Source organism: Magnolia sinica, chromosome 4 (assembly GCF_029962835.1).
Source record: "Magnolia sinica isolate HGM2019 chromosome 4, MsV1, whole genome shotgun sequence".
In the NCBI taxonomy this organism is placed as follows: domain Eukaryota; kingdom Viridiplantae; phylum Streptophyta; class Magnoliopsida; order Magnoliales; family Magnoliaceae; genus Magnolia; species Magnolia sinica.
Genome location: NC_080576.1, coordinates 29,974,217 through 30,002,181, shown reverse-complemented (window position 1 = coordinate 30,002,181; position 27,965 = coordinate 29,974,217). Strand labels below are relative to the sequence as shown.

Below are 27,965 nucleotides of genomic sequence, written 5' to 3'. Positions count from 1 at the left end.
TCAATCCCTCCCCAATAGGTGTTGAGGGCGTCTCTGTCAACTCGCAAAACCCAGGCAAACTTCACCCCTTATTATCCCTCTCTCTCTCTCTCTCTCTCTCTCTCTCTCGCCCCATAGCAACCTATAGAAAACGTCTCTCTCCAATCGAAGAACTCCACAGGTATCGTTCTCTTGCTTCTACCCAATTTACTGTAAAGAAATTAGGGTTTTTATACTCTCTCTCTCTCTCTCTCTCTCTCTCTCGCTTATCTATGTGAAAACTGTTTGATCTCTATTTCTTCGGTCTCTATTCGAAACCCTTCAATAAAAACAAAAAACCCATTGCATGAGGCATTGATTCGTGTGGAAATTTCTACGAACAATTTGTATTCCATCACCCCTTGTGAGAAGGAATGTATCATATATGACGATCCTTTGAACATTAGAAGATTCATGATTTATCTTTAGAAAGAGGAATTCTATTTCCATCCATGTATCTGCATGCGCTGAACATTAGTACTGCAGTGCGATCAGGCAGGCTGTGCCGCTTGGTAATTCGTAACAGCCTAAGACCGGGCTGGCAGCTCTGTTCTTTGAATCCGAACATGTATTTGTGAAGGTCGGATTTTCTTTTAAACTGTCTAGTGTGGTCTGCCTGATCAGTGGGCCGGTGTCAGTTTCTTGGGCCAAGGGTTGTTAGAAGTTGGGGCTACCTGATGTCTGTCTTGGATCTCGCATGTGTGCACCACCTTGGCATGTCTGTGGCACTTGTATTCGGTGTTTGCAGATGCACGCATACTCTTTGAATAGAGTTCCTCATGATTGAAAAAAGGTTTTTCCGAGTTGGCACCCTCTCCTTAGGGCATGTTTGGATGCACTATTGAATTGAATTGCAATTATTAGTAAAGCAGAACTAACCAACTGTTAGGAACCCTGGACAATGTCCTTTATCTTTTTTGAGACCAGTGTCCTTGCTTTCAGAGAAGTAAACCAGGTAGCTGATGTTTTGGCTAAGGTGCTATTGTGGTGTCTTCGTACATAACTTCTTCTCTCTTTCTCGAATGTAGTCCCCTTCATTTCTAATAAAATTGTTTATTTCAAAAAGAAGAAAAAAGATAGCAGAAATAACCAATTTGTGATTTCCATAGCATTCATATAATGCTCTAGGCTCCAAATGCAATCATGTTACTTTCAGTGGGATTTGTTAATTTCATAAAGAAAAAGAAGAAGAAGCAGAAATAACCAATTTGTGATTTCTGTAACATTCATATCAAGCTCTAGGCTCCAAATTGCAATTATGTTACCTTTAGTGAGATTTGACCCCCGACAGGAATTTGGGCCTTTCTTTTTTTGTAAATGTCTAATTCCGTGAAATTATCGGATTCCTTTTAATTTTATTTATATATTTTGTTAATGGATCAGACATAAGCACTAGCGAAGCTATTTCATTCCAGCATTTTGCACTGTATTACATTGCTTGTTTGGGTTGAGTTGGAGGTGATATCTCAAGTTTCCGTTGAATTCATATACATCCTCAATAAGGAAGATTTGATTATTTAATGTTTGGTTCAGATTTCCATTTTGAAATTGTGCATTCTTGATGTCGTAGGTAGGTTTTCAGCATGGCTAAAAGTGTAATAGATGTTCCTCCAAAGGGTGGGTTTAGTTTCGATTTATGTAGAAGAAATGAAATGCTTTCGGAGAAAGGTGTTAAACCTCCATCATTCCGAAAAACTGGAACCACCATTGTTGGTTTAGTTTTCCAGGTACATACTTTTGTTTGGTCCTTCTGCAAAGTAGCACTCTTCATTACATGGGGGTATTTATTTATTTATTTCTCTTGGGCATTTATTTATTTTTCTCTTTGTTTCTATTGATTTAGCATTATAAAACTCAGATCATACTAAAACACTTTAGTTATGTACAATCATTTTTCTTGTATTTATGCCATTGTTGAATGCACAACAGTTCATTTGATTCTGCGGATGATTACCTGAATTCACAAATCAGGTCTTATTTGATAGCAACAATCCCCTGCACATTGCCTGATGTTGATGGTTCAGAGTTTCTTGATTTTTTTTTTTTTTTTTCCGAGAGATAACCACAACCACAACTTTTATTAGAAAAACGCCGAAGCAGAAAAAATACAAGCCCAAGCACATTGCAAATTCAGAGTTTCTTGATGATTATATGGTTCTGTAATTCCAAATTTCAACTGGTCAAACTTATAGTTTGATTCCAAGGGAAGTTGATTTGCTCTTGTTCTTGGTTCCTGGATGTCACCATCCACACCTCAGGCCATCCCACGCTTCTCTTCAGTAGTGGTTCGAGAACCCCCATTTTGTTTGCAGTGTGTATCATTCGTGGAAGCTAAGGTTGCATGTTACCATGTGACTAGTGACTACTGCCAAATATTGCTGAATGCGAAACTAACACTTTTTTTTTTTGGAAAATGAAAGCAATTATGTTAAAAGGCGCCACAAGCGCAGTACCTACAAAAACCCGAAGAGGGGCACAAGTAGAGCTGGGCATCGGTCCGGGTCGGACCGGATTGGGCCTAACTTGGTTAGATCCGAAATTCTAATAGGCTGACCTGAAATCGATCCGATTCGAGACCGAGTCCAGGTCACCTGACTCGGACAGATCCGTTGCTTGATTGACTTGACCCGATCTGAGTCCGACTCGGTCAGGGAAACCGAGTCGGATCGGGTTGGGCACTATTCGGATCATTTGATACGGTGTGGTCCACTTTAGTCTTTAATGTATCGTAATTTTTTGTTCAACGGCTAAAATGATATGTCAAAATGGATGAACGGCTTAGATAACAGATATACATGAAGGTGGGCCCCACGTGACTATAAAAAATGTGTATCACGCTTTCTCTAATGTATTAATGTATTACGTTGACGTGCCTGCAGAGACTTTCTTTTCACGCTAAGTACGTTACTTGCTTTATTGAGTTTAGCAAGTTATATGGGTCTGATGGTGGGGTATGTGTTATATCCAAACCGTCCATTCATTTGGCGAGCTCGTCTTAAGGCTTGAGACTAAAATTAAGACAGATCTAACTATCATGTGGACCACACAAATTGTTTAACGGTGAAAATCATTCTCTGCTGCTATTTGTGATCTGGTCCACATGATCGTTCGATATTATTCATTTTTTGAACAATGCTCTATAATGGTCTCTAAAAATATATGAACAGTGTAGATATAATAAATACATCATTGTGGGGCCCATTTAATTTTGATATCCTTTGAAACGTTCGGACAACTCGGAGCTCGAGGAGCGTCAGTGCTCGTCTTGGCATGACACGTAACTATAGCTAGTGTCTACACACAGCTAGCACCTACAGGCTACAGCTAGCTACATAGCTGTGTGCGGTACACCGACAAATTTACTTGCTATTGGACACAGTAAACTCTGTTGGGGCCCACTTTGAATGCGTGTGATTTATCCACACCGTCCATTCGTTTTTGCAGATTATTTTAGTGGTTGAACTCAAAATTGATGCATATCCAAAGCTCAAGTGGACCATACCATAAGAAAAAGTAGAAGGATTAATAAAAACTACTCCGGATCGGGTAGGATTGGATCTGTCCGGATCCAATCAGATCAGGTTTTCGGGTCAAGTCGGGTCGGATCAGGGTCAATCCGAACCCGACCCGAAAAACTATCGGATCTGAACGATCAGAATCGATCAGACCCGATTAGACCGTCGATTCTGTTCGGAACGGTACCGAGTCGGGTCTGGTCGGGTCGGATCCATCGGATCGGGCCCAAGTTGCCCACCTCTAGCCACAAGAAACAATCTATAGGGATATTCAAGCTACCTGCCCATTCAAGAACATCCGCCCGATCGAACACACTCAGGACCAAGCCACTCTTATCCCTGAAACACCGAATATTTCTCTAACCCGAATTGCCCAAAGCCCTGCCAACAAGGAGAGCTGCCATAAAATCTTTCCATTCTTCTTGGCGCCTCCACTGTGCCACGCAAGCAACATCTTTTCAATTGTTTTGGGCATCACCCATGGAATCATGAAAACCCCCCTAAAACCTCTCCCATAATGACCTAGCGAATGGGCAATAGATAACGAGTGATTTATCGTTTCCGCATCACTAAGGCACATGAAGCACATGTTGGGGATGCTCATAGACCACTTCTAAGGTTATCAATGGTAAGCGCACTCTTTTTTCTCACCAACCAAATGAACGTCACAATGTTGTGAGGGGCCCATATCTCCATTCCAAAGCTGTTGTATCCACATTTGAATTACCCCTTCTAGTGAGAAACCCGTAATAGGATTGAACGGAAAAACGGCTTGACTTCTCCAATTTCCACATCATGGTATCCTTCACCCTAGGCATAGGGCTAAAGTCTTCAGAGAGACTCCCGAATTCTTCCATGTCCTCTTCAAAAAGATTCCTTCTATATGAAGGAGACCACACCAACTTTTCTCCCACCCTTGAGAAACGTCAAGCAATGGTAAGATTACCTACCATCCATAGCCAACTCTAGCCAGCTGAGTTGCTACACTTTCAATTCCAGAATCAGATTCTTCCCCTAGCCATACATCATTCCAATATTAGATTCTTTCTCCATCACCAACTACAAATCTAACTCCCATATTGAATTTAGCCACCACACTTTCCATTGCCTTCCAAACCCTGGATACTCTATGCAAAGAAGACCCTTTGATCCACCATCCTCCCTCCATTATTCTATATTTTGAAACCACCACTTCCTTCTAAGGACTGCCATCCATTCCAAACTGCCATGGGCTTTTTCCCAAAAGAGCTTCATTAACCACTTCTAGGCTTCTAACCCTGATGCCGCCCTCCCGAATTGGCTTACAAACCTCCTCCCACCTAATCAAATGGAGCTAGTGCGAATCCGCGCTTCTTACCGCAAGAAATCTTGCCTTGAATTTTCTAACCAATCCAATACCGACTTCGGGGATTTAAACATCGATATCAAATAGATCGGCCAATTAGACATGGTAGCCTTGGAGAGATTTAATCTTCCTCCAACAAAAATTACCTACTCTTCCACCTTGACGGTTATCTTTCTATTTTTTCAATGAATATCCCAAAGGTGCTTTGGTGTCTTACCAATGCATAGCGGCAATCTGAGATATGTAGATGGGAAGGTGTCTACCCCACACCTGAAGAACCCCTCCAAGTTTTCCACCTCCTCCTTTGTATTATGAATAACCAACATTTCACTTTTTGAGATATTGACCCTCAAGCCTCTACAACTTCGAAGTATCTCACTATCTGCCTTTGCATCACAAAAGATAAAAGTTTCATCAGCAAACTATGAATGAGAAATCTGCCTCCCCTCCCCCCACCTCAAACCCCTTAATCAAAACAACTCCTTGCTCTCTCTCTAACATCCTGCTAAAGGCTTCCTGCAGAAACTAACACATTCCCTGACTATCTATAGCAGAAAATGCCATTTGGCTTATTAAAAAAGCCACCCCAAACAGTCAAGTTTTTCTTCTTCTTTCTTTTTAAATCTTTTATGAAGGGCGATGCTAACATTTATTACAGAAAACAAACTCGCAACAAGAAGGGGGGAAGGTGCACCTAAAACAACATGATAAGACTACAAGGAAGAAACCCGAAGAAAAAAAAAATGAAAATACAGCCTGGATAGAAGATTACATCAGCTACTATTAACACAGATCTTCAACTAACATATCAAAACTGCCTGCGCCCAGCATAGCAAGGGAATCAGCCTCCTCATTTGTTTCTTTTGGTATGGAGAGAGAGGAAATAATCTTCCCTACATGGAAGTTAAGAATCTATTTAATGCTGCTAACTTCCATGGACAAGCACTGCTGTTGACCCATGAAGTTGTGTTCTTAGAGTGCCCATTTATGATGTGAGGTAAATAATTAAAAAGGGGCACCACCGAAACCGAATGGAGGAGGGCAGCAGCTTCACCTTTACTTAAATCTGAGAGCAATGGGGCCAGAAAATCTAGCCGGAGGCAACCCAATATTGCTGCCCATCAACCCCGCACACCGCGAGGCCCTGGATTTCTAAAGGATTATCATCATCATCTAAGCCTTATCAGTTATCCCGACTCAAGTAATTGGGGTTGGCTACATGAATCCTGTTTTGCAATTCAACTCTATGAGGGGCTATATTCTTAGTTAAACCATAGGTAATAATACCCAGGTCTCTAAAGGAGTAATTGACCCAGCCCGGATATAGTGGAACCCAACATGATGCCATCTTTTGGTAGTTGACCCACACCAAAGAATCTTTGCCTAATTCCTTTCCAAAACCGTGAGTGAGTGGCCTCTAAAGCAGTGGTCAATCTGGGCCCAGCTCACCTTGCTCCTAATGATCTTTTTCACTAGCTGCTCTGTGGAACTAGATTTCCCTTTGAAGATTCTACAGTTCCTCTCCAGCCCAGATGAACCATATAACTGCAAAAGTGGACATGTCCACAGCACTCAACCATATTGGAGCTAAGCAGAAGAAGCTAGCTGCCCACAGTCTCCAGCTCTGTGTTAGGAAAAATTCAATGCGATGCTGTATTTGGAGAGGAGACTTTCCCAGATGACTCCAAAAAAAAAAAAAAAACAAAAAGAAAAGAAAAAAGAAAAGAAAGGAAAAGAAAGTGCAACACCAAGTGGGAAATTGATTCCTCACATGCATAGGAGAGGACACATCTATTTGGTTCTACTTATTTATATTGGTTTGGTTTTGTCCAAGTAGAATGTTCAATCATGGTCAAAACTCTTCAGCTTTAGTCAATTCAAGAAAATCAGTAAAAGATGCTCAAATCTGCTCAACCCGGCAATGTAACAAAATATAATTAACTGGTTTAGTTTTGGCAATTTCCCTTCACTTCCATGATTCTCTATCTATAATTTTCAATTTAAGACAAAAAAAAAGCTACTTGGATGCTGAAATATGAATCACCATTGAACACGGATATCATGTGTGGAACAAAGCATCGAGAAATTTGGAAGGTGATGATTAATCACATCTTTAATGATGTGTTCATGTCTAAGATTGTTTGAAGGATAAGGTGTAGTTCATCGAGTCCCTCATTGAATGAAGATTTTTGGGGAATTGTGGTTTTTACCATGCTTAGGGATTGGGCAGCTTTGATTGATAGCAAGCTGATGCGGGATAAGTCCATCTATTTTGGCAAAATCTGCCTGTTTGCATGTGGAAGCTTTCTTTTGATGGGTGCTTCATTGTTAACCTGGGAAGGTGTGGTAGCAGTGGGTCTTACGTTCACATGTGTTTTTCTTTGGGGCCTGTTGGGCGGGTGGTTGGGGGTAGCTAATGTGGCTGAAGCCAAAGGCCATTAGGGATTAGGGAAGCATGGAGAATCTTTCGAAGCAAATTTTCTGGGGTGTTAATTGTGGAAGGTTACTGAAAAGTGCCATCTTGTGTGCTTCTTTGTCTAATTGGAACCTCGGAAGTTGATGTTCACATTTAAAGAGATTTGTGACATGGCGTCTAAGCTAAACATTTTGTTTGCCTGTGTAGTTAGAGAGGGAAATTTATAGTTAATATTCTTGCTGGTAAGGTGTCCAACATTTTTCCTGATTGGGAACATTGACAAGCAGCCTTTTTTCTTTCTTTCTATCTTTCTTTTTAATTTTTTTTTTAAAATTTTTAAAATTTTAAATTTTATTTATTTATTTATTTAGTATTGAGGCAATATAAAACTAAATTTATTTGAGTTGCCAGTTGAGATTTTCATCAATCAATATAGTAATTTCTACTTTGGACATCCTTTGAAGCAAAAAGGAGGCTGATTGGTTCCTCAGTTTAAAACATAGCTCATGGTCCTTGATGGCTCTCGGATTTGGTCATTGAATTGCCTCTATGAAGAAGCATAATCATGGAATCTCTGATATGAAAATACTGATATGTGATAAAATAGTGGATTCTCCCGTAGTTTATATGGATCTCGGATCAATCATCTATCTCTCTCCCCCAGTTTTCACATTCTTTCAAATAGCTATGCTAAATATTATTAAAAACAAGGGAAAGATACAAAGAGAAGGGACACAACAAGGAAATGATGGTGAGGAGCCATCCCATAATTTCACCAACACTAGAATAGTATCTCAAATTAATCCTGTCTCCTATGAGATCTTCTCTCTCAAATTTGCAAAAAGAGTGAGCCCCATCACTCATGAAATGACCCTTTCTTCTATAGAAAAAGACCTAGTTGAAATCGCATCTGTTGTTGAAAGTACATTTATTACTTTCACCTTGTAAATCAACCACAACCTAGCCGACGAGGAGAGTTGTCATGGAGAACTCTCAATGCCAAGATGAGAAAAGGCCACAGAGCTCTCATGGCATGACCCACCCCAGATCAAATAGGGTAAGAATCTTCTCCACATCTTTGATGTGAATAAGATGATATCAAAGAGCAATTTTGATGCATGTGTATAGAGAAAGTAATTCAATTGCAGTTGTTTTGGAGAATGTTACTTTTGTTTCTAAGCAAAGCCATTTTTTCCCGATCCTTTTATGTTACTAGAATTTGTGAAAAATGCGAGTTTGTTGGATAAGTCTGATCTTTTTAATCTTAGATTTTGTTAATTTTTTGGGGGATGGGATGGAGAATGCATCCATTTGTGATCGCTTCTCATTTTAAGCTTATCAATAGCAAGGATATTCCTTTTCGCCACCAATCACCCTTGGGGCTCCTGGTAAAATGCCATATTAGGCTCATTGGTGACAAGGCGGCACTATCAACTCTATCATCTGAAAGCAATAATTCATATTTCACTGAGAATCTCCTCCTTGATGAATAAAACTTTCACCTCCATCTGTCAACGGCGGTGAGAGAGGGCTAGAAATTCCCAACCCGTTCCACCAAAGGGAATGCACTCAGTCTCCTCATCCTTTAGATGCCTATGAAAGCATTAGGACCAAACCTCCCTACTCCTCTTCAAACTAAAACATTGAGAGTCTGACAGTCTGAGTGGGTCTATTCTATATAACCCTAGGAAAATCAAGCTAGAACATGGAATTACCATATAACTCCATTGTCGACCTCAAAAGTCACTCCTTTCATAAAAGCCACTCCATCCCGATGTCCTATACAATGATGACACGAGGGTAATACATCTCTCTCGGACATCATATTTCCAAACAAATGATCTGCTTTCATAATCTATTCTCTTCTCTATCCCGGTCCACCATAAAAGAAATTTTTTAGTTACATTGGAAGGGGGGTTATTTTGGTCTTTTTTACCCTATGGTGGCACTGTTGTAATTTCCTTCTTCTTATTAATATAATAGCTTAGTCTATCACAATGATAGACTAATCCAACCTCTCCCCACATTTCCTCTCCTCCTCTTGTTTCTCCTTTCTCTCTTCTTAATCTTTTCCTTGTTTTCTTCTTCTTCTTCTTCTTTTTTTTTTTTTTGGTTGTTGTTGTTGTTGTTGTTGAATATCAACTTGGTATCAGAGTGATGTTCTACAAAATTCTAAAATGATTGCTGCTACTGGTCCTTTGCTAATGTCAACATCGTATTGTAGTTCATATTTAAGAACAAAAAGAGAGGAGAAAATAAAGACAAGATTAAGAAGAGAGAAGGAGAAACGAGAGGAGAAGAGAGGAAACGTGGGGAGAGATTGGATTAGTCTATCATTATGATATGCTAGTCTACTTATATTAATAAGAAGAAGGAGATTATAATGGTGCCACTAGGGGTAAAAAGATTAAAATACACCCCCCCCCCCCCCCAAAAAAAAAAAAAAAAAAAGGGTTAGAGCATAACTATCATTCATGCTTAACTTGTCAATGTGAATGACAACATGTAAAAGAAGGATAGTGATGTGGGACGATGGAAACTATCTTAGGATACAAGATGAGAGATCAATTACACATTAATTTCAGCAATCAACATGTAAAATCAAGCATATCTACACAATAGATTCGGAAATTCAGATTTATAACATGAAGATCCTAGGTTACTACATGCGCGGTGCACAAAAATATAAAATAATTCAAGAGTGGCCCACTTGGAAGTAGGGACTTCCAATCTAGCGTGGGTAGTGTAATAACCATGTGGATAGATAATGATGTAAGTAAAATTCTTGTTTGGGGAAAGTTTCGCAAAAAAATTCAAATTTTCATTAGGGTTTTAGATTCATGGACGGAGATTTAGGATTGGGGTTTCTAGGGATTCAAAGGATTTAAGGAGGTTTGGAGAGAGAACACCAAATGGGGGGCCCACATGAGGCCCCTCGTACAGACGCATGTGCATGCGTGCGTGTACAATTGCGGGTCATAGGAAAGGGGAAAGAGAGAAAGGTGGATTGGGTTGGATTTTGATGGATTGAGAAGGTTGTATGGGAAGGGGAAAAGAGGTTGAAAGAGAAGAAGAATACCTTCGTTGGAGGGTTCCAGTCCTTGGCCGAGTGGTAGACTCCAAGAAGTTTCAACACGAGGTCTTCGGTTCGAAACCCATTGGTGGTGAAATCCCACTACGGCGTGCGTGGGTGTGTGGCGGGTACCTGTGTTAAAAAAGAAAAAGAAAAAAAGAATACTTTATTGGAGAAGAGAAAGAGGAAGAATGCACCTTGGAGAATCCACTACCAATCAAGCCTCTACCATTCCATAATTCAATTGGAAGGGAGGGTTTCTCAAAAACCCTAGAAAACGAGAAAAATTCCTTCACACAAGAGAGCCTCTCTCTCTCTCTCTCTCTCTCTCTCTCTCTCTTCTTCTCAAATCTCCACTAGGGTTGGACGTCCCCCCCCAATCCAAAATAAGGAAATTAAAACACTTATTATCAATCTCAATTATCAAATAAATCATAAAAATAACAAAAAACATATAGGAAGTAAGATCAGAGTCCAAGGGGCCCAAATCTCAAATATTTGGTGGCCCGATGGCCTGATCGACAAGATCCAACGGTCGGATCAACACAAAATAAAAATTCAATGATTAAAATGGTCTCCTAGGCAGCCCACATGCATCATTCCAAAGTGGGGTCTTCTTGATGCACGTTTAATGCATGTGGGGTATTCAAAATGGCCCGGCGAGCTCCATTTGAAACTCGTCTCTCATCCACAAAGAAAGCTACACTGATGTGGGGTGGTCGCCTTCGTCTTTGGTAAACCTGAGTAGGTCCTCCGATGTCCCCACCAATTCTCCCCAGCGGAGAAGAATTTGCCACTGATGAAATAAAGATGTGATAACTCTCGAGGAGGCCAGGATCAATGTGTTGGAACTTTGCCTCTATAATCCAGGTGTTGTCTGACTTTGTTATGTTTTTCCACTTCACGAGGTATTTTTGATATTCTCCATGGTGGGTAGAGACCACTTGGTGGTCCAAAATAGCCTCAGTCTCTTCTTTCTTACCTGGTAGTGATGGAAGAGAAGGCAATTGTTGTGAAGTAAAGTCAAGTAAAGGCCATGTGCTGGGGCTGGGGACAAGAACACCATCATCTGAAATAAGAGAAATGTTTGCTGGAGGGTTAGAAGATGCATGTGGGCCCGTCACATGGCACAAGGTCTTCCACGTTGAATGTTGCACTAACGCCAATATCAAATGGAAGATCCACCACATACGCATTAGGGCCCACTCTTGTCAAAATTTTATATGGACTTGCACTGCGGGCATGTAATTTCCTCACAGTTCCCTGTGGGAATCGTTCGGGCCTAATGCAGACCATGATGTAATCACCCACCTAAAATTCCTTAAACCTACGATGTGAATGTGCAGAGATTTTATAATGTTGGTTACTAACATTAATGCGCTTTTTGATATCACTATGCAAGTCATGAATATGCTATACAAATGCTTCTACGGACTCAGATAGTCTGTGTGAAACGGACATGGGTATGGGACCTATAGGCGTTCTAGGCTTGTACCCAAATACTATCTCAAATGGACTCATTCCTGTGGACCTATTGATGGAATTGTTGCATGCAAACTAGGCTGCGGCCAAAACTGCATCCTAGGTCCTAATATGGTTTCCCACCAGACATCGTAGCAGATTCCCTAAGCTTTGATTGACAATCTCTGTCGGATCATCAGTCTGAGGATGGTATGTTGAAGAGAATTGCAACTTAGATCCCATCATGTGCCATAGAGTTTTCCAAAAATAACTCATAAACCGCACATCTCAATTTGACACAATGGTCTTCGACAAATCACGCAGACGAACTACCTCCCCAAAGAATATCTTAATCAGATGTTTTAGAACGTGGGAAAAAGTGAGCCATTTTCGAAAACTAGTCCACAACTACAAAAATGGAATCGTCCTTTTTAATCATCTTGGGGAGCCCAAGTACGAAATTCATGCTAATATCAACTCATGGGGCGTGGGGGACTGACAAATGTGTATATAAACTGGTGTTTTGCTTCCTCTGCTTTGCCAGCTGATAAGTCCTACATTGCCTTGTAACGTTAGTCACGTCTCGCTTGAGACTTGGCTAAAAAAAAAAAGCACTCCTCTACTAGGGCAATAGTCTTGTCACGCCCAAAATGACCAACTATCCCTCCAGCGTGAAGCTCCCAAATAAGAACGTCATGGAGGGACGTACGGGGTATACACAATCTATCATCTATAAACCAAAAACTCACTGACTAGGACTAACTCACGACTACCCCTAGACTAATTATCTAACAACGATACGTACCCCTCTCCAAAATCTGGGCAACTAGGATAATCTTCCTTTAAACGCTCAAACCTAGTGATTTCGACGCTCGTGGAGTGGAGTAATGCAACCCTACGACTCAATGCATCGATAGCTTTATTCTTAACCCCGACCTTGCGCTTTAACACAAAAGTGTACTCTTGGAGAAATTGGACCCACTTGGCATACCTGGAGATCAACTTCTTTTGCGATTTGAAATAATGCAAAGCCTCATGGTCAGAGAATAAGACGAACTCCTGTGGTAATAAATAATGTCACTAATGGTGCATGGACTATTCTACTGCACAGAATTCCTTGTCATAGGTAGAATGCTTTTGTTTCGCTTCATTTAATTTTCGCTAAAGAAATCAATAGGGTGTCGTTCCCGACTAAGCACTCCACCTATATCTACACCAGATGCATCACAAGCGACCTCAAAAGCCTTGGAAAAATCTGGAAGTTGCATGACAGGAGCTTCAGTCACTTGACCTTAATCTCTTTGAACGCCCTAGAGGCTGCATTTGTCCATTGGAACTCTCATTTTTTGATGCAATCGGTAATGGGAGCCATGATGGAACTAAACCCTTTAATGAAATGTCTATAAAAGGTGGCTAAGCCATGGAAGCTATGCACCTCATGAATATTATGTGGCTCAGGCCAACTGATTGTAGACATGGCCTCAGATGACACGATAAAACCTAAGAAGATGCCACTACTAGACAAAAAGGAACACTTCTTGAGGTTGGCATATAACTTTTCTGCCCTAAGGATCCCACACACTTGCCTCAGATGATGGAGGTTTTATTCTTTAGTCATGCTATAAATAAGGATGTCGTCAAAGTACATGACTAGGAACTTTCCCATGAAGGGTCTCAACACCTTGGTCATTACCCGCATAAATGTACTTGGGGCATTGGTCAGTTAAAAGGCATAACTAGCCACTCGTACAACCCATCCTTTGTCTTGAAGGCCATTTTCCACTTATCACTTGGGCAAATACGAATTTAATGATACCCACTCTTAAGGTCTATTTTAGAGAAAATTATGGCATTGACCATCATGTTCAACATATTGTTAAGACGCGGTATAAGAAACTGGTACTTAACGGTAATCTTGTTGATGACTCTGCCATCCACACACATATGCCACGTACCATCCTTTTTGAGCGTTAGAAGGGCGGGCACAATATATGGACTCATGCTCTCCTGAATGAACACTTTCCTAAGAAGCTTTTCAACTTGCTTCTTGAGTTCCTCATGCTCTGTGGGGTTCATTCTGTAATGAGGAAGGTTTGAGAGAGTTGACCCGGGGACAAAATCAATGGCATGTTGGACGACCCTCATAGGTGGAAGCTCATTCGGGAGGTTATTAGGAAGGACATCATTGAACTCATCCATCACTGAAATCACCTCATTAGGCAACTCTACACCAACCTGGGGGGCAGCCTCTCTAGTCACAAGGGCATACACCTCCAAAACTCCTTAGTCTCCTTTTCAAATTCTTTTGCATTAATGATATGAAGAGACATGTTTGGACTTCCTCGAAGTTACAAGATTACCCTTCTTGGTGGTCTCCTTCTCTCCCGGTATGCTTTTGGGTGGAAGAGGACTCAATCTAATTTTCTTGCCATCAAACATGAATGTACAAATATTCGAGCGACCAAATATTGTAACGTCCAAGTCAAATAACTAGGGCCTATTTAAGATGATGTGGTTGACATCCATGTGAACTACATCGCACCAAAACGAATCCTTATATGACCCAAACTGGATGGGGATGCAACATCGTTGTGAGACCGAAATGGAGGACTCATCAACCCATGACACTCTGTAGGGCTGAGGGTGAGACGCAACTTTCAAGCCGAGTCGACTCACAGTGCTAGTAGCGACGATGCTGACACATCTGCCACTGTCCACGATCACTTTACAATTCGTTTCTCCACACTTGGTATATGAGCAAAAGATCGTGTTCTTGTGCCAATCATCATTTTCTTTAGCTTGGGCAAAGGCGCATTTGACTACTGAGAGTGTGGGTCTCCTGATCATCAAACTCCGCATCACTAGCACCAAATCAAGCTCATGCTCCTCTACGTTGCAATTGTCCTCGTCATCCTCACTTGTCTCATTTATCATAAGAGCTTTACCTCTCTTTGTTTGGGCATTCCTTTGCGAGGTGATCATGACCATTGCAACAGAAACACTGCATGTGCTCACTTCCCTTCAAACTAGTGTTAATTAGACCCTTACCTTTAACATCTCTATTATAGGTGGGAGCACTAGTTGAGGCTTTGGTTTGGCTCCTTGAGGAGCAATCTTGCCATTGGAATTATGAGACCCAAACCGCTTCATAGTCAGTTGCACTTAGGTATCGTTCAAACTCCTAATCTCAACATCATCAGGGATGAGCTCATGCCTAATCTCAAGGCGCAAGCCTATCCTAAAACTAGACAGGGTCACATCAAGGGACTCATCGACATCACATCACATCATGTATTCCTCGAATCTCTCGATGTAATCCGATACAGACATCGAACCTTGCCTCAAGGATTGCCACTAGTCCAAAAGGTGATCACAGTAGGAGAGCGGGACATATTTTTCTTTTAAAAGTTCTTTCATCTCAACCCATAATGTAATGGGTTCATCTCCATGCCGCTCTGCCTTCCATTCTATATTGGTCCAGAACAACTTGGCTTGACCCTTCAACTTCATCCTAGCGAACCTCACTCGACGGCGATTTGACATATTATGCCACTCGAAGAAGTGATCATGTCAGCTAGCCAGTCAAGGAATTGCTTCGGGTTCAAGCGATCGTCAAAACTGGGAGCATCAACTTTGATGCTCTTCATAACCATTTCCTCAGGGTCATAATGATCACAGGACTCTCTACGGAGCGTGCGGTCTTGCATGACCTACTCCCTGACCAAAGTTCTTATTATGACTCCTAATGGGTTCTATTGGGACTGGACCCTGCTCAACTGGGTCCTCATCTGTTGGCCATCCTGCTTGAGACTGGTGGTTTTCCCTGGTGACGGGGGTACCGTGAGAGGTAGCCTCTAGCCACATGATACGCTGGTTTCTGGCAGTCAATTGCGCAGCAATGGTTTTATTGTACGTTTCAATGGCTGTCAAACAGCGGTTAATCTTTTCGAGAGCTTTGCAATATGATCCGGGTTCATGGTGGGGAATAGATCAAAACCAAGACCTGTTCACGTTTGCATACACTAAATGATCTTAATGAGAAACAACCTAGTTGAATGTGCACTATATGATGAATGCGGTGCACCAAAAATAATCAGATTTGACGGTGATTAATGTGATGCTATATGATGCACATGAGTTCTATGTATGGTGACCCTTAGTACCTTAACCCTATGGACAACCTTAGAATGATTCTAATAAGGCTAAAACTGAAAATTTAACAACTGTGTCTTAAAGTCACTAAATCTGAAAATTCCAGCAACATAGGACTTGAAAAATACCTAAGCATAAAATTCAGCAAGTAAAATTAGAAAATTCAGCAAGCTATATGCAACCTATATGCTCTACGATGGGTATAGGAATTTTGTCGAACAACTACCTACGCTAAACCTTTGCTTTGATGCCAAATTTGATGTAGGATGATGGAAACTATCCTAGGATGCAAGATGAGAGATCATTTACACATAAATTTCAGCAATTAACAAAAAATCAAGCATATCCACATAATAGATATGGAAATTCAGATTTATAACGCGAAGATTACCACATATGCGGTGCACGAAAATATAAAATAATTCAAGAGTGTCCCACTTGGAAGTAGGGACTTCCAATCTAGCATGTTTAGTGCAACAACCACGTGGATAGATAATGATGCAAGCAAAATTTTGATTTGGGGAAAGTTTCAAAATAAAAAATAAAAAAATCAAGTTTTCATTAGGGTTTTGGATTCATGGATGGAGATTTAGGATTGGGGTTTCTAAGGATTTAAAGGATCTAGGGAGGTTTGGAGAGAAATTAAGGGGGGAAAACATCAAACGGGGGGCCCACACATGTCTGATCGTACGGACGCACGTGCATGGGTGCTTGTGCACGTGCGGGTCCACATGTGGATAGGAAAGGGGAAAGAGAGAATGTGGATTGGGTTGGATTTTAATGGGTTGAGAAGGTTGTATGGGAATGGGAAAAGAGGATGAAAGAGAATACCTTGTTGGAGAAGAGAAAGAAGAAGAATGCACCTTCGGGAATCCACCACCAATCAAGCCTCTACGCTTTTACAATTCAATTGGAAGGGAGGGTTTCTCAAAAATCCTAGTAAACAATGAGGAAAATTCCTTCACACAAGAGAACTTATTATTATTTTTTAATTTAATTTAATTTAATTTATTTCTTCTCAAATCTCCACCAGTGTTGGACGTCCACCCCCCTATGCTTTTATAATAAAAATCCAAAATAATTACAGCTATGCCACTCAAGTGAAATGACCCATCATTCAAAATAAAGAAACTAAAATACTTATTATTAATCTCAACCATCAAATAAATCATAAAAATAACAAAAAAACATAAATGAAGCAAGATTAGAGTCCAAGGGGCCCAAATCTAGAAGATTTGGTGGCCCGATGGCCTGATCGACAAGGTCCAATAGTTGGATCGACACAAAATAAAAATTCTATGACTAAAATGGTCTCCTAAGCAGTCCACATGTATCATCCCAAAGTGGGGTCTTTAAAATGGCCTAGCAAGGAACGTTTCACAAAAATTCAGATTTTCATTACGGTTTTGTATTCATGGATGGAGATTTAGGTATGGGGTTTTTAGAGATTCAAAAGATCCAGGGATTAGGTAGTTTTGGAGGAAAATCAAATAGGGAAAACCCCAAACAGGGGACATATATGTAAAGGAGAAAAAAAAGATATATGATTGAGTTTGGTTTTGATGGGTTTAGAAGGTTGTAATGGAAGGGAAAAGAGGAAGACGAGAAGAAGAAGAATACCTTTTGAAGAAGAGAAAGATGAACAATATACCTTGGGGAATTCACTACTAAACAAGCTTCTATCCTTCCACAATTCAATTGGAAGGGAAGGTTTCTCATAAACCTAAAACACGAGGAGGAAAAAGGTTGTAATGGAAGGGAAAAGAGGAAGACGAGAAGAAGAAGAATACCTTTTGAAGAAGAGAAAGATGAACAATGTACCTTGGGGAATCCACCACTAAACAAGCTTCTATCCTTCCACAATTTAATTGGAAGGGAAGGTTTCTCATAAACCTAAAACACAAGGAGGAAAATTCCTTCACACGAGAGCTTTTTAAATTTTATTTTATTTTATTTTATTTTTTAAATTCTCAATAACACCATTAGGGTTGGACCTCTAACCCCTCCCGTGCTTTTATAATTAAAAATTTAGAATAATTACAACTATGCCACTCATTTAAGTGAAATGACCCTATCATCCAAAATAAGAAAACCAAAACACTTATTATCAATCTCAACTATCAAATAAATCCTAAAAATAACAAAAAACATAAATGAAGTAAGATCAGAGTCCAAGGGGCCTAGATCTGGAAGATTTGGTGGCCTGATGGCCTAATCGACAAGATCCAACGATCGAATCGACATGAAATGAAAATCCTATGACTAAAATGGTTTCTTAAGAAGCCCACATGTATCATCCCAAAGTGGGGTCTTCCTGATGCACGTCCAATGCATGTGGGGTCTTCAAAATGGACCAGCGGGTCCCATCCGGAACTCGTCTCCCATCCACAAAGAAACCTACGCTAATGTGGGTAGTTGTTTCCGTATCTGGTACACTCGAGTAGGTCCTCTGATGTCAACATCACAGGGGCACATTAGGGGTGGGCGGCCTGTTTGAGGCGGGTGGCTCATGTGAGGCGAAACCTAGGTGAAGTGGGGTCCACAAGGGGGGTTTGGCCGAGGGCCTGACCTAGGCTATGAGATAAAGGGATTGATTCGCCACGCTCTATTAGTTCAAGCCTTTAGAACATGTGGGTAGTTGTCCTGCGTCACTACCTAGTATATGGGCATGTTAGAGATGACAACTTAAATTGAAATGAGACCAACCAAAGAGAAGTGCGTGGTATTCTAATCAGAAACTTTTCATTGCACTGTCTCCAAGACAACATCCCAAAACTGCTTAGCCCGTTTACCCACACACAGTGGTAAGCCAAGGTATGTCGACGGAAGAGATCCAACCTTCCAAATTCTTCGCCAAAGCCAGCATGCCTTCCTCTCCTGGCTGGATGCCAATCATCAGCTTTTTAGCGTGTTACTTTTCTAACCTTAGACCCCAATCCTATGCTTTCCATCTCTCTAACATGCACATCCTCAGCAAAATTTGAGAACCACAAACTTTCTATCTGGTTAACCTCAATAGAATCTATTACTACAGCTCGTTGTTTTAATTGAAGCCAGTTTTTGGCAGTGAGTTAGCCATTCTTTCTTTCTGGCCAATAGTTTATGGTATTATCTCCTTGTTGTCAATTTTTCTCTTCAGGATGGCGTAATTCTTGGCGCCGACACTAGGGCAACAGAGGGACCAATCGTTTGTGATAAGAACTGTGAAAAAATTCATTACATGGCTCCAAACATTTACTGTTGTGGTGCAGGAACTGCTGCTGATACAGAGGCCGTAACAGGTATTTTTATGGAGGAAAAATGTAACACTTGGCATGTAATGAAGAATGATCAAAAGTAAAAAGTAATGGATTATTCATATTGTGCCAGCATCCCATTCAAGTGATCGACTTTTGGAAGTGTTCCAGGTTTCAATGTGCATGCTGGGTGCTGCAAGAACTCCCGTCAGACAAATCCTATTCATTGTATTTTCTGCCTGAATGAATGGTTTGAAGTAAAATATTGCTAACAAAATGCATCGAGAAAATGTCCACTCTGTGGCTGGGAATGTCTGATGGAATGTCCAATCAGCTAGGTCACTGAAGGATTGACCCTACTCGTATGGAATGCTGGTCCAAATAAAAGTGTCTTCAGTTTGGGCCAAGTGCCATATAGTACCTCCTGTTTCACAATTGATGAATTCTTTATGCCTACCATCTAAAAGAAAATGTTTACGACTGGTGGGAGCTATCATGATGCTTGTCTGCTATCTCTGCACACTGCAGTAACATGCAGTCATGCACCGTCTTAGCTGGCATTCACATTCACCTTCAATAGCATTCTTTATATGATATTTGTTTCCGTCTTGATTTCTGTTTGTAGCTGCCATTCACATTCGCCGTCACTTGTATTCTTCGTAGTGATATTGGTTTCCATCTTGATTTCTGTTTGTATTTATCTAGATATGGTAAGCTCTCAGCTTCAGCTACACCGCTATGCAACCGGCCGTGAATCAAGGGTCATTACTGCTCTTACCCTTTTGAAATCTCATCTTTTTAGGTAAACATATCTTTTTCCAGACCTCAAAAATGCTATATTTGTGATAGTGGAGCTTTTTGTACACTTCATGATACTTTAGATGAGGCTGACAATATTTAACTCTTGGCCAGTTACCAAGGTTATGTTAGTGCTGCTTTAGTCCTTGGCGGTGTTGATTTTACTGGACCGCATTTGCACACTGTAAGTTTGATTTTGCATATAGGCATATGAAGGATGCAGCATTTTTTGCATAAATTTTTGTGATTGAACAATTATCTTGTGCAGATCTACCCTCACGGTTCAACTGACACTCTGCCATTTGCAACCATGGGTTCTGGTTCTCTTGCTGCGATGGCCATCTTTGAGTCAAAATACAGAGAGGGCTTGACTGTAAGTTTGCTTGCTAGATTTGCATTTTGCTCCTTAGTCAATGTTTTGCATCATCATTGTTATGCTGTCATTGAGAAAGAACACAGAAGGCCGTGCCAAAGAGGTAGGGCTTGCATGGATGCTTTTCCAGAACAGAGCAGCCTGTAGCTGCTGAGATCCTTTCGAGAAAGAGTGACACATCCTCATGAACCAAGCTAGCCTTTCAAGAAGGATAGCAAACAGGAGTCTCAGACTAAATTAGACCATTTAACATGATTTCATGGTAGAAGCTGTTCTGGTCTTTATTTTATTTGATTTCTTGGAAACCATTCCATTCATCTCTTATCATAGAAGATTTGACATGACAGTGGAACTGTGGAAGTAGTTTATTTATTTTTGGATGTGTTTCTCTTTGCCATCTTTCAGTTAGAATTGCACAATTGTGAATTCTCATGCCTTCACTGATGAAGATAGAAACGTGCGTCCTTAATACTAGATCTCTGGATACTGTTAACATGAAATATAAGGTGATGGGATTTCTTTTGTAGAGAGACGAAGGAATAAAGCTTGTGTCTGAGGCGATTTGCTCTGGAATTTTCAATGACTTGGGGAGTGGTAGCAATGTTGACGTCTGCGTAATAACCAAGGTCTGTACTTGATGAAACATTATATTGTTATTGGTGTTTCCATGGACCTTTAGTTATTCTTGTCAAATCTTGATGTACAGGGCTGCACCGAGTACTTGAGAAATCACAAGTTGCCAAATCCTCGGACCTATGTCAGTTCAAGGGGCTATTCCTTTACTAAGGGACAGACTGGTTAGTAACCTCATTTACATCTGAATTACATATTATCAATGCGAACATCTCTAAATTACATTTTGCCAATGCAAACATGATAAGTGTTATGATGAATTTGTTTTTCCTTTGTCTTTGCTATTATTTATATATGGATGTATAGTTTAATGCAAATTCCGCCTTGTAGTAGTTGTGTCTGCTGGTCCCTAGAACCTTAGCCCAATTAAGGTGGACGGTTGATGTTAGGTGGTAGCAGTGTTGTCAAAATCCTATGATTTACGATTTGAGTATGATCTTAAGCAAAACGATTTGAATCCCACCATTGAATTCCTTTTTATATGAATCCTATGATTTTATGATTTCAATCCCAATTTACAATTCAAATCATACTTGTCTACCCCCCCCCCCCCCCATTTTAAGCTTTACTTGGCTTTCATTTTATGTTTTTAAATTGGTGGGGGCTTTAAGAATCATTTAGAAAAAACTTAAAAAAAGGAATCGTTTAGAAAAGGTAAATTATTTTTATTTTGCTGTTTATAAGAGATTAAACGATATATATTCTCTTCAATGAAAATTGTAAAGCTTTTCTTTTTAATGATTTCTTACTTCTTAAGTGGTCAAAACACCAAATCGATGTATGACCTATCCAGAATGTTTTTATGAATGGTTATGATCATGTTGACTTGCATGTATTGTGGAATGATAGTTAAAAATCAAAATATATTTTTCCGTCGGTCAACAAACACAAATGCCGCTTTTCCAATGAAATTTTACATTCAAAAAAGGTAGTAAGAACATAAATTATTAAAGGATCCTTGTAAGTTTTTTAAAGAAAAATTTCTTGAAAGACAAAAGAAAGGAAATATAAGAATCCTTTAACACTGTCATGATATGGTATTACTTGGTGCATATTGATGGCAAAAAGGATGATTGTTGAGGTTTTTTTTTTTTTTTTTCTTCTTCTTCTCTAATTTATTTATATTTTTCATATTTTTAAGAAAATCATAATAAAAATCTTATGATTTACAATACGATTTATGATTCAATACGATTCAACCCTTATTACGATTTGCGATGCGGTAACGATTTTGACAACATTGGGTGGTTTGCTTGTCAAATTTTCTTGTAGGTGAACTCTTATTAAAAGCTAGGAGAACAAAGATAATGTGGATGATGAGAAATCATCCGATTAGTACAAAAATGATAGAACTCCTGAGCCTTGGAAAAGCTCTACCCAGCTATCCTTGAACACCTTGGTAGCATGCACTGATTCCAGGACCATTCCTCTAGCTTTGTGAAATACTTGCCCCAAAGGTGCCGACTTGATGCACGACAACTAACCACTTGCTCTCAAAGCTTGAACTGATAGAGCATGGAGAAGCAATCCCGTTATCTCATAGCTCAAGCGCCACATCCAATGGGTTAGGACCTCGGCTGAACCCCTCTCGTGGGCCCCACTTCACATGGGTTTCACTTCACACAAGCCAACCGTTTCACACGGGTGGGGCCCGCCTCACACGGGCCGCCCACCCCGAATGTGCCCCTGCATCCCACAGGCCACGCCACTCAAGCCCCCACTTGCTCTAAAAGCTCAAACTGATAGAGCATGGCGAATCAATCCCTTTATCTCATAGCCCAAGCCCCACATACCATGGGTTAGGACCTCGACCGAACCCCCCTCGTGGGCCCCACTTCACATGGGTTCCGCTTCACACAAGCCACCTGCTTCGCACAGGTGGGGCCTGCATCACACGAGCCACCCGCCTCACACGGGTTGCTCACCCGAGTATGCCCCTACATCCCAAGGCCACCCCACTCAAGCCCGGTGTGAAAATGCCCCGACATTAATCACCCCCGGTGAGGAGTATCGAACACGAGACCTCCCACTTTGATACTACTTTGATGTAGGACAACTAACCACTTGCTGTAAATGCTCAAACTGATAGAGCATGGTGAATCGATCCCTTCTCATAGCCCATGCCCCACATCCCATGGGTTAGGACCTCGGCCGAACCCCCCTTGTGGGCCCCACTTCACATGGGTTCCGCTTCACATGAGCCACCCACTTCACATGGGTAGGGTCTGCCTCACACGGGCCGCCCACCCTGAGTGTATCCCTGCATCCTATAGGCCAGCTCACTCGAGTCTGGTGTGAAAATGCCCTTGCATTACGACTTGTCATGAAAAGCCTTGTAGTTGTGCTCGAGCCATATTGCTCAAAGCACTGGAATGAGGGAAAGGCGCCATATTGTCTCTCTTCCTTCCCAATTTAGCAGAGCCCCATGGAAAAGAGATCCCCAATACTGCAAGGCATCACCCAGCTAGTACTCAGCAGGGATAAAAACTTCGTCCAAATCTTTTGAGCTAAAATGCAGTGGATGAACAAATGGTTTACTGTTTCCTTGTCTTTCAGACACATGGTGCACCCATTTGGGAGGATCATACTCTTCCTCAAATTTTCGATAGTTAGAAATTTTGTTCTTTCCCACCAACCGGGTGAAAGCCACTACCTGAGGTGGGCCTGGGTATTTCCAAATGTGATGGATGGGATCTTTGACTTGCATTATGAGTTTTTGAGGATTGAGTAGAATTGACTTGACTGAAAAGCCTCTAGTAGTCTTGCAAGGATCCGAAACCCACTTGTCCCGTCCCATCTCCAGAATACCTTGATTTTGTAACCTTTCCATCAATCTGACAGAGTTAAGGATCTCATAGTCTATGAAATTTCTTCTAAAGGTGGGAGTCCAAACCATGGTCCCCCCACCCTCAAAATACTCTGGGAGATGAAGACATCCTTCTCCCTCACCACCATATGCAACAATGGAAACTCTCCACGTAGACAGTATCCCCGCACCACCACTCCTTCCAGAAGTGAATGTGGGTCCCATTGCCATGGGAGAAGGAGACATGCTCTCTGAAAGAGGCAGCCACCCTCTAGACTGATTTCCACACCCTGTATCTGGATGATGCTGCAGCAAACCAATGCCCTTCATCCTCGCCATATTCGCAAGATATAACCTTGTAACAATAAACTTTTGACCTTATGCCAAGGCCTCTTGACTCCCCCCACCCGCCTACCCACCCACAACCACCACCACTAAATGGAACTTCCTCCTTTTGTTTGCCGCCCTCCATAGAAGGTCTCTGTGGAGTTTCTCAATCTTTTCTATTACACGAGATGACAGTGGAATAGAGCCACGAAGTATAGAGGCATATTGGATAGCATTGCCTTAATCAATGTGATGTGGCCGCCTAAAGATTATATTCTGCGTTTCCACCCCAAGAGTTTGCATTTAATTCTGTCTATTACTACATCCCACAAGTACAACGCTGGTTTCCCGATACAAGGAGAAAGGCCAGGGTAACTTGTAAGGAAGCTTCCTTTCTTGCATCCCAAAGAGTTGGGGTGACCTTCCACTTCCTCATCTCCGAGATTTAACTCTTGAGGATCTCACATTTGAAATATTGACCTTTTGCCCCAAGACTGCTTTAAAGCATTGGACAATCGTGCTCATATTGTCCACTTGAGCTTGGTCTGCCGAGCAGAAGAGTATCATCGTCAAACTGAAGGTGGGTGATCTGAAAGTCCGTGTTTTCAACTGTAAACCTTCAATGAAGCCTGACCTTCTAGCTTTATCAAGCATCCTGCTAAGAGCCTCTACCACCACTATGAATAGGAAAGGTGATAGGGGTTCGCCCTGCCTTAGACTGCGGGAACCTTTGAAGAACCCCTTCAGCAAGCCATTAACTAGCACTGAGAAATGGGCTTATGCCATGCATTTTGACATCCAATTTTTCCATCTAGAACCAAACCCCAATCTGTCCAACATATAGAAAACAAATTTCCAATCTGCAATCATATGCTGGTTGTCGAATTTTTGCCATGCAATCTTGAGAATTCTTGTTTTCAATCTTTTTCAAAACAGGACTCATAAAGCTGAACCCGAATAGGTGGGACAAGGCTAAGATAATGGGATGATGGGATGAGATAGCTTAATCCAAACTATTCTCCAAGATAATTTTGAAATCAAGTGTCCTTGATACTCTAAAGTTGTGAAATATCCCTGTTTGACTGGCATTTATTACCTTGTCCCCATCTTTTATTACTATATAGTGAATCTATAATTCATTGAAATTGAGAGATTGGCTTGTGCCCTTACTCTTGGGTTGCCTTCCAAACTGATTGAACTTGGGAAGACTAATTTTTCTACCAATTAAAAAGAAAGATGCTGGTTTTTCTCCACCTCTTCCCTGCTGATGAAAATTCGTCAGCGATGTTAACTTCCTCCGTGATCTCTCCCCTTCTATTATCCTAGCTTGTGGTAAGGTGTGGTCTCTGTATTTCCATAGAACTGTTGTATGCTCTGGAGGTGAAGATTTCATACTAACTAGAGGCATAAATTTCTCAAATTGATGTTTCGTTACCTTTAGTAAGCATAGTATAGCGGTGAAGAAAGATTTCTTAAACCAATGTTTCATTACCTTGGCTCTGTTTTTCAATAGGATGGGATATAAATGACGATGTTTTCAGAATTGAGCTGGATGGTGTAAGTGAAGATGTGGCTCTGCAGTGTTGTGTGATCATGGATCAGTGCATGCCTATGAAACTATAGGTTAAGAAGTTTCTAAGACAATGATTAGACCTGCAATGCCATATGGGATGGTGTTGGGCAGTTAGAAAGTGGCATGAAGAGACGTTAAGTGCTGCAGTGATGAGTAGGAAGGATGGGTCAATCAAAGCAGCCTAGTATTCCCATAGGATTATGAAGTGATGAAGAGTGGAGACTATAATCAGATGGTTCGGTCGTGTGCATTGAGCATGAAGGGAATCAGGCAAGAGCGTGGAAGTGTCTCTTTCAAAATGGGACTACTACATGAATCCTGTTATGCCATTCCACTCAATCGAGGACCATATCCTCAGTTAAACAATAGGCTTTTCTTACTACCTCCTCCCACATCCTTTTGGAGTTTGTGCTTTCCCTGTTATAGCCTCTTTTGGTGAACAATAAAAATTACAAGAGAGAGGTAAGGAAGATGGAATGGGTTGCCTGTGAAAATTGACCCTCTTTTTATTTCTTCTCTAGCTATAGAGTTGGTGATCTCGTTCGTCTTGCAAAGCAAATTAATTTATTAGAGGATGCATCTAATTACTAATTAGAAAGATGTGAGATGGTGCATTTTTTATTTTCAAAATAATAAATGAAACAAGGTGGTCTCTCTAATAGCAAGTCTCATATATGTTTGTACTCCACTAGGGTGCTTATTTACATGTCAAATGGACATGCTATGATTCTTCTTCTTTAGTTCAGGCATTCGGCTCAGTTTTGCCATCTATATTGGCCTTTTAATATTCAATAACGGTAATGGTGGCTGTATTGTCCAGCTGTATGGCCCTTAAGATAAGGGCCATTTGCGGCCCTGTAATGTTTGCAATTTTTTCAAGGAAAAAAATGTATAGGCTTGTATTGGTCCATTATGAGCCTTTTCTTTAATTGAGTGTTAAAGTGTCACCACCATTATCCTTATGTAACAGCCATTATGGCCGCAACGTAACCTCTTTTTTTTTTTTTTTTTTAAAATTAATTTAATACCATTGATATATCAAGTGAAAGGACCAAAGTTTTGCTTTGCTTTTTAAAGTATCATGAGAGATTTGTCTAATTCCTAGCTACAATGTTGTATGTTACAGAGGTTCTGTCCACAAAAATCACTCCTTTGAAGAAGAACAAAGTGGAAGTGGTTGAAGGAGATGCAATGGAAGAGTAAGACACCTTTATGATGGATGAGAACGTATGTTTTGACGAGGAATCAGATGGATGGACCTTCATGTCCTCTTCCTAGAACGCCCTCCCCCCCCCCCCTCAAAACACATGAATTGTTTCTTCTATCCTCTTTTGATGGCCTCTATCTTTTCATTTTTCCTTTCTGTTGGCTAGCCAGGTGGATATGTTGTATTGAATAGGATTCTTGGGTTTCAATCACCCCTCTTTGTTGACATTCATGTCTTAAACCATAACCATATGTTTTTAGATCTGCATTAGTTTCACACTAACACTCCAGTTAAGTGCTTCAAAAGTTATCAGTTCTTGCAGTTCCCATCAATCAAACAAGCAGCGTGAAGAAAATTTATAAAAGAAAAAAGCAGTAGGTTCGGATTGTGTCCATTCAAGATGTTTGGTTTTTGCTCCATATACATGAGTTGAAGAGAGAACATTGTCATTGGTCTTATGGGCCGGCTATGGAGGCTCATGGGATGGAGGTGAACCAGCCAAACATGTGACACTCTTTCAGGTAATCGGGAGATCCAACTGTCGTTTTGTGGGCCACAACAAGAATGTGATATATATAAAATGATTGAACTAAAAAAGCGAGCAACGGTCTACATGCGAATGGATGGCTATGATTGTAAAATCACCATTGTTTTTGGGTATGGCCTTCTACCCCATGGTGAGCTGCCAGATCAACAGTTCCAATTGCTCCAGGTAGGCATGCGGTGGTGTATATAGTGGATCCTATCAACCTTTTCTTGTTCTAAAAGCATAGGTCAAAACAAATGTGCTTAGGCATGCAATGCTCAAATGCATGTCTCCTGCCTGGATTCCAGAAAGGGCTAAATCTATCCACATGGGGTTAGGGGATTAAAATTAGATCCAGCCCATCAAAGCCAGCACCTCCTTTTACCTTGGATCCTAAAAATCTAGCCGATACAGAAGTCAGGTGGGCCACACTGTAGAGAACAATTGGGCTGGCGATGCCAACTGTTTGTTGTGTATGGACCAAACTGTGGTGTGTATATGCCATC

General features: G+C 40.9%; 1 protein-coding gene across 2 annotated transcripts; it reads left to right on the top strand.

The window, feature by feature from the left end:
- LOC131242942 (proteasome subunit beta type-7-A-like) lies at positions 1-27,242 on the top strand. Of its 2 annotated transcripts, none has more exons than XM_058241929.1 (9): positions 1-160; positions 1,589-1,745; positions 19,120-19,261; positions 19,922-20,018; positions 20,129-20,198; positions 20,283-20,387; positions 20,915-21,013; positions 21,094-21,184; positions 26,853-27,242. In XM_058241929.1, the coding sequence occupies exons 2-9, from the start codon at positions 1,602-1,604 to the stop codon at positions 26,927-26,929; spliced, it is 825 nt and encodes a 274-aa protein (XP_058097912.1). In that variant the 5' UTR covers positions 1-160; positions 1,589-1,601; the 3' UTR covers positions 26,930-27,242. The 2 variants fall into 2 exon arrangements, with proteins under 2 accessions (XP_058097912.1, XP_058097911.1); XM_058241928.1 differs by having other exon boundaries at positions 2-160; positions 1,593-1,745.
- Positions 27,243-27,965: the final 723 nt, after the last annotated feature.

Bases quoted from the DNA above. Each gene is read 5' to 3' on its own strand.
- LOC131242942 (XM_058241929.1), top strand. From the start codon at position 1,602: ATGGCTAAAAGTGTAATAGATGTTCCTCCAAAGGGTGGGTTTAGTTTC. The intron at 21,014-21,093 runs GTCTGTACTTGA...CTTGATGTACAG, and splicing joins ACGTCTGCGTAATAACCAAG to GGCTGCACCGAGTACTTGAG. The intron at 21,185-26,852 runs GTTAGTAACCTC...TGTATGTTACAG, and splicing joins CTTTACTAAGGGACAGACTG to AGGTTCTGTCCACAAAAATC.